Source organism: Plasmodium reichenowi, chromosome 5, assembly GCF_001601855.1.
Source record: "Plasmodium reichenowi strain SY57 chromosome 5, whole genome shotgun sequence".
NCBI classification, from domain to species: domain Eukaryota; phylum Apicomplexa; class Aconoidasida; order Haemosporida; family Plasmodiidae; genus Plasmodium; species Plasmodium reichenowi.
The window spans coordinates 437,306-449,805 of NC_033650.1; the positions used below are offsets into that span (position 1 = coordinate 437,306).

A 12,500-nucleotide genomic window follows, 5' to 3' on the forward strand; every position below is an offset into this window, starting at 1 on the left:
AAAAAAAAAACATTAACGAAAAATTTCAATATATAAATAACACTTATAAATAAGAATAATTATATTTTATGTGTTTTATTCATTCCCTTTTTTTTTTTTTACATTAAAAAAAGTATATAATTATATAACAAGAAAAAAAAAATGTCTCAAGAAAAAATTAGTGAAATAATAAAAGATATTAGTGCTCTCAAAACAAGTAATTTTTAAAAGGCTTAAAGAAATATAGTGAAATGGAGGGTGAAAAAGAAAAAAAAAAAAATATATATATTTTTACATATAAGAAATGAAACCCTCCAAAAGAAAAAAATAATGACACATATATATATAATATATATATGAATATATATGTATATATATATATATATATATATGTATATATTTTTACTTTGAAGGCTGTGAAAAACTTAATTCTCAACTAGATGAACTAATAACTCAAAAAGTGGAAAATGAAATGCTACTAGAAGTAATATATATATATATATATATATATATATGTATTTATTTATTTATTTTTTTGTATATTCATATATATATTTCTTCTATATATAAAAAAAAAAAATAACAAAATAAAAGAAGAACGTTCACCTATGTATCAGCATATTTTTTATGTGACGTAAAACATATATTTTGTATATATTATTTTTATATAGGAAGTTAAAGTTTTAGAAGATGACTCGGTTTTACATAAACTTGTTGGCTTAGTTTTAGTAAAAGAGGAAAAAAGTAAATGTTATGATACAATATCAAGAAGGTTACAATATATCACTGGAGAAATGTAAGCATAGTACCTTGTGAATATGATCTTATATGTTTATATATTTTGTTTTTCTATGTCTTACTTTTAAATAACTTTTTATTATTTTATTTTTTTTTTATAGTGAAAATAGAAAGAAGGTTATTACTAATTCGGAGGAAAAACTGAGAAAGCTATTTAGCGATGTAAATATAAAATGATATTAAAGATAATTATGAAAATATAACATATATATATATATGTGGCAAACAACGTATTTATGTATTTATGTATTTATGTATATATATATATATATATATTTATTTATTTATTTATTTATATTTATGTTTTCTTTTTATAGTTGGAAGCACACGCAGGACAGAGAAAAATACCCGTTCCACAAGCTTAAAATGAATAATGATATACAAACAAATCATGTGTTAAAAAAAAAAAAAAAAAAAAAAAAAGTTGGAAATAAAACAATAAGAAAAAAATATTGAAAACAACGTTTTCGACTTTATAAAATTTAATTCTTTATATATATATATATATATATATATATATATATACATATATGCATATATCTTTTTATTATTTATATTATCTTTGAATTTTCCTCAATTTGAATATACTTCTCCCCTTTTTAGTTTTTTAATTTTTTCATAATCTATATTTTGAACTTTAAAAGCATAACTGAAAAAATAAATTAATTAAAAAAATAATAATAGTGCTGATTCAAAATAAAAACTTGTTACAAGTACATAACAATGTATATAATATATATATATATATATATAAAGATCTTAAAATATATATATATATGTGTATATATATATATATATATCTTTCTTTTAATATATATATTTTTTTTTTCTTCTTACGACATCATATTATTCTTCCTTATAAAGTAATGCATCTTTTTCCAATAACCTCTTTTTTGAAATGCTCTTTTTCTATGCTTCTTATCATTTCTTACTTTGTTAAAAAGTAACACTTTCTTATGCTCATCTTTTTTTTCGTCATCTCTCAAAGATACAAATATTTCATTAAAGAATACATGAGATGATAAATTATCATCCAAGTTATTAGGTTTTAGTTTATTTTTTAAAAAACTATCCTTTAAAAAGAATTTTGATTTTACATTATCGAGCTTTTTGATATTTTTAAGTACATTGTTAAGAATATAAAACATTTTAAAAAAAAAAGTAATAATAATAAAATAAATAAATAAATATAAATATATATATATATATATATATATATATATATATATAGAGATGAAAAATTAACAGCTTAAAAAGTTCACAAATTAAAAAAAGAAAAAAATAATAAAAAAATAAATAAATATATAATATATATGTAATATATATATATATAATATATATGTAATATATATATATATAATATATATGTAATATATATATATATATAATATATATATATATATTTATTTATTTAATAGTAATATGTATCCATACACACATATATTTTATTTGCAATAAAGGATCTTAAAAGTATATACTAATTTCATAAGTTTTTTTTAAAAAAAATTAAAAAGCCAAAAAGTATAACAAATGAAAATCACCTTATGAACATAAGATCATATATTTATTTTTGATTTAAAGAAAAATAAAGAAAAAAATAAATTCACAAATATGATATAAATATAAACACATAAATATATATATATATATGATATATAAGTATATATATTTTTTTTTTTTTTTTTTTTTTTTTTTTTCCCTCAGTGTTCAGTTAAAAAAAAAGAATCCAAGCTTGATATACCACAAATGGCCCCTCCTTCATTCTCAGTGTAATTTTTAGTCCTAACTAAATATCCTTTCTGCTCATTTAAAATATTTTTATTTTTATAAAAAATAAAATTATGAAACAAACTAAATTCTGATATCGATTTTTCAAGTGAAAATTGTATAAGATGCGATGGTTTCTTTTTCTGCTGTTCATTTGATATATTTGATATATTTGTTGTACATGTTTCATTTTTTATTTCTTGAGTTCTACAATGTATAGCTGTAAAGGTTGATGGAAATAATCGTTGCATTAAGACATAATGAGATAGTGTTTGTTTTTTATTATTATCATAGAAAAGCATTAATTTTTGTTTAACTTGATTTCCATGTAAATTATTTTTCCCTCCTTCTCTTTGAGGTTTTAATAAATAATTATTTTCATTATTTATAGCATCTTGAATAATATGTGCATTTATATTTTGAGATGGGTCTACTTGTAAGGCAAATGTTTTTTTTAAAAGCGTCATATCTTTTGTTATTTGTTCATCTGATTTTTTTTCTTTATTTAAATTCCATGAAATATATTTTTTTAATATATCATTATCTAATAATAACATTTGTATTTTTTTCGAACCAACAAGTTGATATGGTAAAGAAGGTATTTTAACAGCATCCGAAAATTCAAACATTTCTCTTATTTTCCATATATTTTCATTAAAATGGTCAGGTGTATATAATGCTCTAAAGTATAATACACTTATTTCAAATATATTACGTTCATATTTATTTATATTCTTAAGTATATAATCTATATTTATACAATTTACATTTAAAATATCTTCTATGTCGTTCAAATCGATAAGAAGTTTTCCAGGTTTGAATATCTCATTATAAGGATTATATTCCTTATTTTTAATTCTCTTTAAAGAATCTATTAATGTTTCATCTTTATAATTTAAAAAAAGTTTTTTCCTCTCAAATAATAATTTAATTTCATTTATTGTTAAAGCTTTTTGATTTATATTTATTATATTTAATTCATTTGTAGTTCTGTATTTATCAAAACTATTAAAATCATCTTCATGTAATATACTTATCATAATAACTTTATGTGAACCTAATAAAGGTTTAAATTCAGATATATAAATATCATGACATTTTTTTAAACATGTAATAATTCCTTGTAAAAAATTGTTATCAAATTTTTTATCTAATATTTCATTTACTTCTTTTTGTTCCTCTTCATTTTCTATATATGGAAAATATTCTTTATAAATCTGTTTTAAAATATACTTATGTCCATTAAATAAAATAGACGAAAGATTACCAAAGGCAACAGATATTGTATTATATTCTATTTGTTTTATATCTTTATCATTTATATTTTCATGATCAGTCTTTTCCTTATCATCTATTATATCATTATTACGATTAGTCATATAATCAGATCTCCCTATAACACATCTAATATCATCCTTAATGTTTCGAAAATTATTACTATTACTACTATTATTACTATTATTACTATTATTGCTATTATTACTATTATTACTATTATTACTATTATCACTATTATCACCGTATACCTTCTTACATACTTCTAAAATCTTTTTTACAAAAAAATCATGCTCTTTAATATTCTCAAAAATACTTAGTAGATATGATAAATCACATACCATATTATCAAATATTTCTGAATATAATAATGTACTATACTTACACAATTCTAGTAGCTTCTTATCTAATCTATGTGGTAATAAGGTAAATGAAAATAATTTCGGGTTATATAAAAAATCTATATTATATTCATTCTTATATGAATTCGTAAATATATAATAACTCTCAGCATTCAAAAAAGCAATCATATCTTTTATTAATGATTTTATCCTTTCATAACTCAGATATTCATTCTTTCCATTGCGACAAGTGAAATAATTTAACACCTCTTTTTCAATAACTTTATAAAATTCATCTACCTTTCTTTCCATTCTAAATAATATAATGTATATATGTATATTATGAGGGATGTTTTTAAATAAACAATTATCTTGTACTATAATATGTGGATGATCACCTCTAATTAGTTTTATCAATTTTTATAATATATATTTTGTAATATATACATTAAATTTTATACTTTATAATATATACTCTTCATTTAATTTTATTTATTTTTAAATGTAGCCTGTTTATGTAAAGGTTATTTCTACATACATATATTATATATATATATATATATTTAAAAATATATGTATATTTTATTTATTTATTTATTAATTTAAAACGCATCCTTTTTATTTTAATTATTAACAACAAATATATTAGAAAAAAAAAAAAAAAAAAAAAAAAAAAAAAAAAAAAAAAAAAAAAAAAAAAAAAAAAAACACATAATTTAATGGTGAAATAAATATAAGTATAAAACATATTATATTTTTTAGATGAAAAATAAATATTCATGTATAAATATGAATATAAATATAAATATATATATAATATATTTCATAATATATTCAGTGCATGTATTTTCCAACAAATATATATATTATATATATATATATATAAACAATAGAATAAATATAATATATATTACATATATATTATATATATAATAACAGAATATAATGTTCTTAATAAACTTTTTGTTCTTTTATATAATTTAATATATAGATTAATTTAAAGAAGAAAGAGACCTCTTTTCTGTTGGGATAAATTTTTTTTTTAAAAAACACACACCTAAACAAGATATTTTTATGTGTATATAAATTTACAGAATATTATTTTTGGATGATAAATATATTCACTTCTAATAATTTTCTTCAGCAATTTTTATATGTGCATATAAAAAGAAAAAGAAAATAAATATGCGTATATATTTATAAAAAAATAAATATATTATATATTGTATTTATGTTTTAATTATGTGTCACGTTTTTTTTTTGTTTTTTTTTTTTTTTCAAAACATGAAACAAGATAATAATAAAATATATATATATATATATATATATATATATATTTTTTTTTTTTTATTTGTAACAATGATGGAGAAATGAAAGGGTTGTAAAAAATAAACATACAAATATAAAGTAAAAAGTTAAATATATTTATATATGAATAAATATACTACAAAAATAAAAAAAAATTTATAAAGACAAATTTACTAAAAATATAAATACTTTTTGATATATACAAAAAAAATAATATACATAAATACATATGTATATATATATATATATATATTTATTTATTTATTTATTTATTCATTTATTAAGGTAGGAATAATAAAAACAAAAAACAATGACAGTTATGGTGACCGTGACAAATTCCATATGGATTTATAAAATTCCACATTTTTATCATTATATATTATAATAAATAGTTTTATTAAATTCTATATCACATCGTTTTAATACTACATTTGTATCATATCCTCCCGCATAATCTGCTTGATATAATTCATCTTGTGAAAAATATTTACGTAAAGGTATATCTGTGTCATTTTTATAAGCTGGATTTAATGGCTGTGGTTGAACTTCCACAATATTAGCTACTTTGACTTCATCAAAAAATTTAGGATTTTCTTTAATTAAGGAATGTACATATGTTTCATTATGTACTTTATTTATTATAGGTCTATGTTTAATAATTTCATATAAGTTTCCTTCTTCTTTTACTATTTCATGTATTTTTTTTCTTTCATTTTGATAAATAAGTGCGTTATTTTCTTCTATTAACTTATAATTATCTTTTTCATACTTTTTTATATACGCTTCAATTATTTTTCTTTTCTTTTCATCACATTCATTAGTTAGCACATATATCATGTCTTCAACCTTTTCTAAATAATTATTATATAAAGGAGTATTTTCAAAATTATGTCTTCTTTTATTAAATATTTCTGTTAATTTAGATCTTACATTTTTTTGATTAGCATATATACGTTCTTCAATATCAAACAAAGCTACATTTTTTTTAGTTACAGATACTTTACAAAGAGGACAATATTGTTTATTCAATTTATTTAAATGGTTTTCTAAACATTCTCCACAAATCTTATGTTTACATATATCAAAAAAATATAATTTCTTTTCATTATTTACATATATATCCTCAAAACAGCTAATACATTTATATTCATCCATAATTATAATAGATATTCATATGTTCAAATATATATATATATATATATATTTATACATATTATAAAATATATATTATATATTTAATTCTTCCCTTATTTTTGTAATTATTTAAGTATGTTCCATTTATATATATCATATATTTTTTTATATATACTTAAAAATGAAAACATGACTTCTTTTTTATTTTTTCTTATTATAATTATATATTTATATAGATTATAAATATATATTCACATCAATTTTACCTTATAAAAGATATGACATGAATACAAAAAAAAAAAATCTAAATCTAAATAAATATATATATATATATTTATATATATATATATATATAACTATTATCTTTTCACAAATTATATCATTATGTTATTATATATTTTGTTTTATAACATTTTTCAGTAAAAAGGAAAATAAAAATAATTAGAAAAAATATTATATTATATTATATTATATTATAATAATATTATATATATATTGTATATATTTTTTTTTTTATCTATTGTATCAATTATAGGCACCCTCAATAGATACGACAAAATATTTAAAAAAAAAAAAAAAAAAAATACATATTATATATATATATATATATATATATATATAATTTTACTTAACAATTTTTATTACATATTTACAACTGTTATTAATATTAAAGTTTTGAAATTTATTTTTTAAAGATCATATATGATAATCCATTGAATTTTAAAAAAGAATATATATTTTTTTAAATTGTATATTTTATTATACATAAATGTATATATTGACAGTGGGTTTATAAATTGTTTATGAAACCTTTGATTAAATTGTAAATATATTGAAAAATACTTTTTTAAGAAATGTAATAAATATTTTAAACAAAATATACGTATTCATTTTATCAAAAAAGGAAAAAAAAAAATATGTATTATATATATATATATATATATTGCTTATCTATCCTCTTTTTAACGACCTTTTTTTTTATACTTGTAAAAAGTATTAAAGATGAGAAATATATACACACAATAATACCTATTTAAGTATTCTTCATATTGTAAATACAAATAAAATATAGGTTTTTATTTAGGGACTTATATATTAATGATTTTTTTGAAATACAAAAATATAAAAACAAAAAAAAAAATATTGGTAAAAATTATAGTTCTATTTTTAAACTTTATATACTTTTATAACTTTATAAACATGGGTATAAGTAGACAATATTATCATAACTTGATGTTATAATATACTCAAATAGCTACTCAAAAAAAAAAAAAAAAAAAAAAAATATATATATATATATATTTTCACCTGAACAAGTCATAATATTTTTGTGAAATATTAAAATGGTTATTTTTTTATTTATTTTTTTAATTTTTTTTTTTTTTTATTCACATTATGGTTAAAAGAAAGAAAGATGTGCTTTACACAATTGATAAATTGATAAAATTTAAAGGTTAAAAAATTCACATTTATTAATTTCGATATTAAATTAATATATATATATATATATATATATATATATATAATATATCTTTAATAATAGACATAATAATACATTTTTTATTTTTATTTTTATTTTTATTTCAAATGAACAGCTGTAATTTCATCTTATATTTTCCCTTAGTTGATAATGTACAATATATTTCAATTTAGCTACCTACAACATTTTTTTTTTTTTTTTTTTTTTTCAAATATATATAGCACACGAGGTATAATATAAATAAATAAATGAATATATAAATAAATACATATACATATATATATATATATATATATATATATATATAATTTGATGTTGTAATTATTTTATTCCTATTTTTGATTTCATTTTTTTGTTATAAAATATTTGCACGTTAACGGAATTATCTCCCACTTTGTACACAACCAATTTTTTCATTTTGATTTTTACTTTTTAATTTTTACTTTTTAATTTTTATTTTTTGATTTTGATTTTTTTGATTTTGATTTTTTTGATTGTGTTATGGAAAGGGTTACCTATTTAAATGAGTATGAAAAAAAATTTGGATTGGTAAAGCATAAGGAATTATCTGATGAGAGAGATGCAGAAAGAATGAACAGACGTTTTAATACAAAAGATATATATACTCCAAATATAGGAGGAGAAAATACATATGTATCAACATCACGGCTTAAAGAGAAGAAGAGTTTTAAAAAATTCCATTTATATAATGATGATAGTAAGGATGAATATCAAGTAAGAAAAATACGTAATACAAATGAATATGTAATATTAAGTAATTCACCAAAAAAACCTAAAAAATCTACAATAGATGAAAAGAAAGATATGTACCATAATTTTAATAATGATATAAAACCAAATAAAAAGAGTAATTATCAAACTATTTGTATATGTAAAAAGTGTTATATAAAAGATATGCAAGAAAAATTAAGAGAGAGAAAAAAAAGAACAACTGTATATACCCTCGAATTTAATAATTTTGTGAATAATGAAAATATTTATGAAGAAATTATATCAAGAAGAATAAAAAGAACCAGATATAATAATTATTTAAATAAAAATAAAAACAACAACAAAAATGATAACCTAAACATGAATGAAAGTGATAGCTTTAAAAATGATATTATGTTAAATCATATATATGAACATTCTGAAAATAAAAAAAATATATTCCATTTTTTAAATAATATATTTAAAATAAATTAGACTATCTATCGCTTGAATGAAATGAAATCATGCAAAGATATTTGTGTAGTTTTTTTTTTTTTTTTTTTTTTTTTTTTTTCCTCCATATTATAAGATAAATAAAATATATATATATATATATATATGTATGTATTATTCCATAGTGATAATTGCTTGGTGTACCCACATATATATATATATAATATTTTTATTAAAACAAAATGTACACACATATAATTTAATGACTACATATTATTACAATTATTATTTTTTCATATTTTTTCCTTTTTAATTTTTTATTTATAGTTCCTGAATATATTCTTAATTTTGATGATGATTTGTTTAATATTTATATTGCATATTTATTTATTTGTCTGTTTATGTATTTATTTTATTTTATCTCTATTTTTTGTTATATTTTTTTTCTTGAACTTAAAGTATCATGTATTAGTAAAAGACATAAATAATAAAATTAAAAAACAACAACAACATTATTTAAGATGGACTGGATGCAAGCTCTGTTTTTGCTCAAGTTCACAGAAGTCGAATGGTGATATGATATATAAAAAATATTTTTTTAATGTTGAAAAATGTGCGCTAAAAGTATACATGTAAATAAATAAAATAAATAAAATAAATAATAGAGTTCAAATTTTTTGTTATGAATTAAGTATTATTTTATTATTTATAATTTTTATAAAATATTTTAAGATGTAGATATATATTCAATTCACATATTTTTTCTACATTGGTAGACTTTCCCAAGGAATGAATTATGTAAGTATATGTAGACTAAAAAATATGGAAGAATTTATTAAGGTTCAAATAATTTATTACATAAATACACATTTTAATATTGATATAAAAAATATATTGTCATAAATAACACAAATTGTTATCAAAGAAAAGTTAAAAATAAAATATGGAATCCCTTTTTATTATGATCAAGGAATAATCTTCTTTTTAAAATTTTGTTGTATACTGAAAGAATATCCATAAAGTATGAACAATGTTAATGTGATAAACTATAGTGTTAATAAATTACTTTATTATAATTTTATGGAAAACGTTTGTAATTTTATTAAAATGAGTTATGTTAGATATGATTCAAATTTTTTACAAATATTTACGAAAATATTTAATTCTTATATAACATCTATTATGCCATATGATAGATACGTAAAAAAAAAAAAAAAAAAAAAAAAAATTCTCTTTTTTCTTGAACTGCTTTAAAAGGGATATACATAAAAGTGAGGATATTTTATAAAGTAATTATTTTATATTTTTAACAAATTATGATAATATGCTTTTAAATTAAAAGAAATCTGATAGAGGCAAAAATGTTTTTATTGAAGAATTTATAGAATATAATAATATAGAGGAAATTGAGAGTCAAACAATTTAATCTAATGAAGAAAATGGCTTTTCCGTTGAGACAAATATATTAAATAAACAAGCTAAAAAGAATACTATCAATAATAATAATAATAATAATAGTAATACATATAATTATAATATATCTAATGAACACATAAACGTATTATATTATAAAAATATAGAAATACCAAAAGTAAATGATATCTTATATAGTAATATTTTAAACCACCATTTGTTTTTTTATAAATATAGATTTAGAAAAAAATAAAAAAATGAAATCAAAATTTTAAAAATTACCGGTAAATTTCTTTACATTAGTTAATCCACACAATATTACTAATGTAAATATTTCAATAAATTATTACCCTATGTTTCTTTTTTGCATCTACAATTATTTTATAAAATTTTACATAAATAGGAAGATAAAACATAATCACTAAATTCTATAAAAATGAAAATATAATAATTGGGAAGGATAATATTCAAACATACGTACCTTTTTTTATATTACCGAGTAGATATACAAAAGAACAGAAAAGTAGACACACACACATATATATATATATATATATATATATATATATATATCAGCTTTTACAAAATATGTAGGCATAATACATTAACAATTAAATGTTCAAATGAATATCCAAAATAGAAAATATTAACATATTACTCTTAAAAATGTTCCATGTCCGTGGAGTGATAAAATTTGTATAAACAGTTTATATAAAATAAATATAACATCTAATAAATAAAACATATAATATATTAATAATATTTGCAGGTTCATATAAAATTAACAAAACAGTTAAATGAATATTTTTATTTAATATTTACGTTTCCAAATGATATTGTTAATAATAATTTAAAATGTGATATAGTAACAAAATAAATAAATATATATATATGTATATATAATATATAATTATTTCCAAGTATGATAACATAAAAAAATTTATTTCTTTTTCAAATAATTTTATTATATTTTTTTAATTAGGGAAAAATAAAACTTGAAAATAAAAAAGAAATAAAATGTATGGTTCTCTACCTTTCAAGTAGTAATGATAAGATTAACAAATATATCAAACTCTACATATAAAAAATAAAAATAAAAATAAAAAAATATATATATATATATGTATTATTTTTTTTTTTTTTTTTTTTTTTTTTTTTTTTCTTGAGACATTTCTACAAACAGCTAGCTGTGCACACAAACAAAAATTATAAATTCAAATTTCAAGTATTTTTATGAATAGTTCTTCAAGCCAAATGAATTTATTCTATTAAGATCTTAGCAATTGATAAATTTTCTCATTTTGCTAAACTTTATATATCTATTAAAATTTTTCAAGTAATAATTCAAGTACACATCCTAAAAAAAATAAATGAACAAATATATATGTATATATATATATATATATTACATTTTTTGGTGCAATAATATTATGAACCGTTCAGGTATTTCCTTACCGAGTAAGCAGAATTTGCACAACTCAAAATTACTTTATAAATATTTTCTTCTTTTATATTAATACTTTTTTTAATTATAATGTTTGACAATATTTTATATATTTTTTCATTTTCTTCATTTTGCTGAACTTTGGAATATCCAAATTTATTTTTAGTAATGGTACCTTTTGGATACCCCTTAAAAAAAAAAAAAATAAATAAATAACATATCGATATTTTATACATACATATATATATATATATATATATATATATATATATATTTATGTGTGTGTATTAATATATGTTATTTTAGGATACCACCTTATTTTTATTTATTTATTTTATTTTTTTTTTTCCCTTCTTACTTGCAATATTTGAAAAATTGTTAAAGAATAGAATAAGTC

At 17.7% G+C, this 12,500-nt stretch overlaps 6 protein-coding genes and 1 pseudogene across 6 annotated transcripts in view, besides 1 other annotated feature; 3 read left to right on the forward strand and 4 right to left on the reverse strand.

The window, feature by feature from the left end:
- Window positions 1–141: 141 nt before the first annotated feature.
- Window positions 142–1,142, forward strand: PRSY57_0511200 (prefoldin subunit, putative; the record flags this gene model as incomplete). Its single annotated transcript, XM_012906181.2, has 5 exons — window positions 142–196; window positions 393–463; window positions 651–775; window positions 879–939; window positions 1,095–1,142. 5 exons carry the CDS (start codon window positions 142–144, stop codon window positions 1,140–1,142), a joined length of 360 nt encoding a protein of 119 aa, XP_012761635.1.
- Window positions 1,143–1,350: 208 nt separating this feature from the next.
- On the reverse strand, window positions 1,351–1,925 carry PRSY57_0511300 (hypothetical protein; the record flags this gene model as incomplete). The annotated part of the gene is made up of 2 exons (XM_012906182.2): window positions 1,351–1,426; window positions 1,615–1,925. The coding sequence occupies 2 exons, from the start codon at window positions 1,923–1,925 to the stop codon at window positions 1,351–1,353; spliced, it is 387 nt and encodes a 128-aa protein (XP_012761636.2).
- Window positions 1,926–2,477: 552 nt separating this feature from the next.
- On the reverse strand, window positions 2,478–4,472 carry PRSY57_0511400 (glutathione synthetase; the record flags this gene model as incomplete). Its single annotated transcript, XM_012906183.2, has 1 exon — window positions 2,478–4,472. One exon carries the CDS (start codon window positions 4,470–4,472, stop codon window positions 2,478–2,480), a length of 1,995 nt encoding a protein of 664 aa, XP_012761637.2.
- Window positions 4,473–5,840: 1,368 nt separating this feature from the next.
- On the reverse strand, window positions 5,841–6,623 carry PRSY57_0511500 (CDK-activating kinase assembly factor, putative; the record flags this gene model as incomplete). Its single annotated transcript, XM_012906184.2, has 1 exon — window positions 5,841–6,623. The coding sequence occupies one exon, from the start codon at window positions 6,621–6,623 to the stop codon at window positions 5,841–5,843; it is 783 nt and encodes a 260-aa protein (XP_012761638.1).
- A 1,960-nt stretch (window positions 6,624–8,583) lies between these two features.
- On the forward strand, window positions 8,584–9,288 carry PRSY57_0511600 (hypothetical protein; the record flags this gene model as incomplete). The annotated part of the gene is made up of 1 exon (XM_012906185.2): window positions 8,584–9,288. The coding sequence occupies one exon, from the start codon at window positions 8,584–8,586 to the stop codon at window positions 9,286–9,288; it is 705 nt and encodes a 234-aa protein (XP_012761639.2).
- Window positions 9,289–9,767: 479 nt separating this feature from the next.
- Window positions 9,768–11,516, forward strand: PRSY57_0511650 (hypothetical protein; annotated as a pseudogene; the record flags this gene model as incomplete).
- Window positions 9,768–11,516: a sequence feature.
- Window positions 11,517–11,935: 419 nt separating this feature from the next.
- Window positions 11,936–12,500, reverse strand: part of PRSY57_0511700 (hypothetical protein) — a gene marked incomplete at both ends in the record, with an annotated part of 2,860 nt that continues 2,295 nt past the window's right edge. Inside the window, 3 exons of the mRNA XM_012906186.2 lie at window positions 11,936–12,016; window positions 12,115–12,291; window positions 12,462–12,500. The exon at window positions 12,462–12,500 is cut by the window's right edge and continues 96 nt beyond it. Of these exons, the coding sequence (XP_012761640.2) occupies window positions 11,936–12,016; window positions 12,115–12,291; window positions 12,462–12,500 (297 nt within the window). The remainder of the gene's footprint in view (window positions 12,017–12,114; window positions 12,292–12,461) is intronic.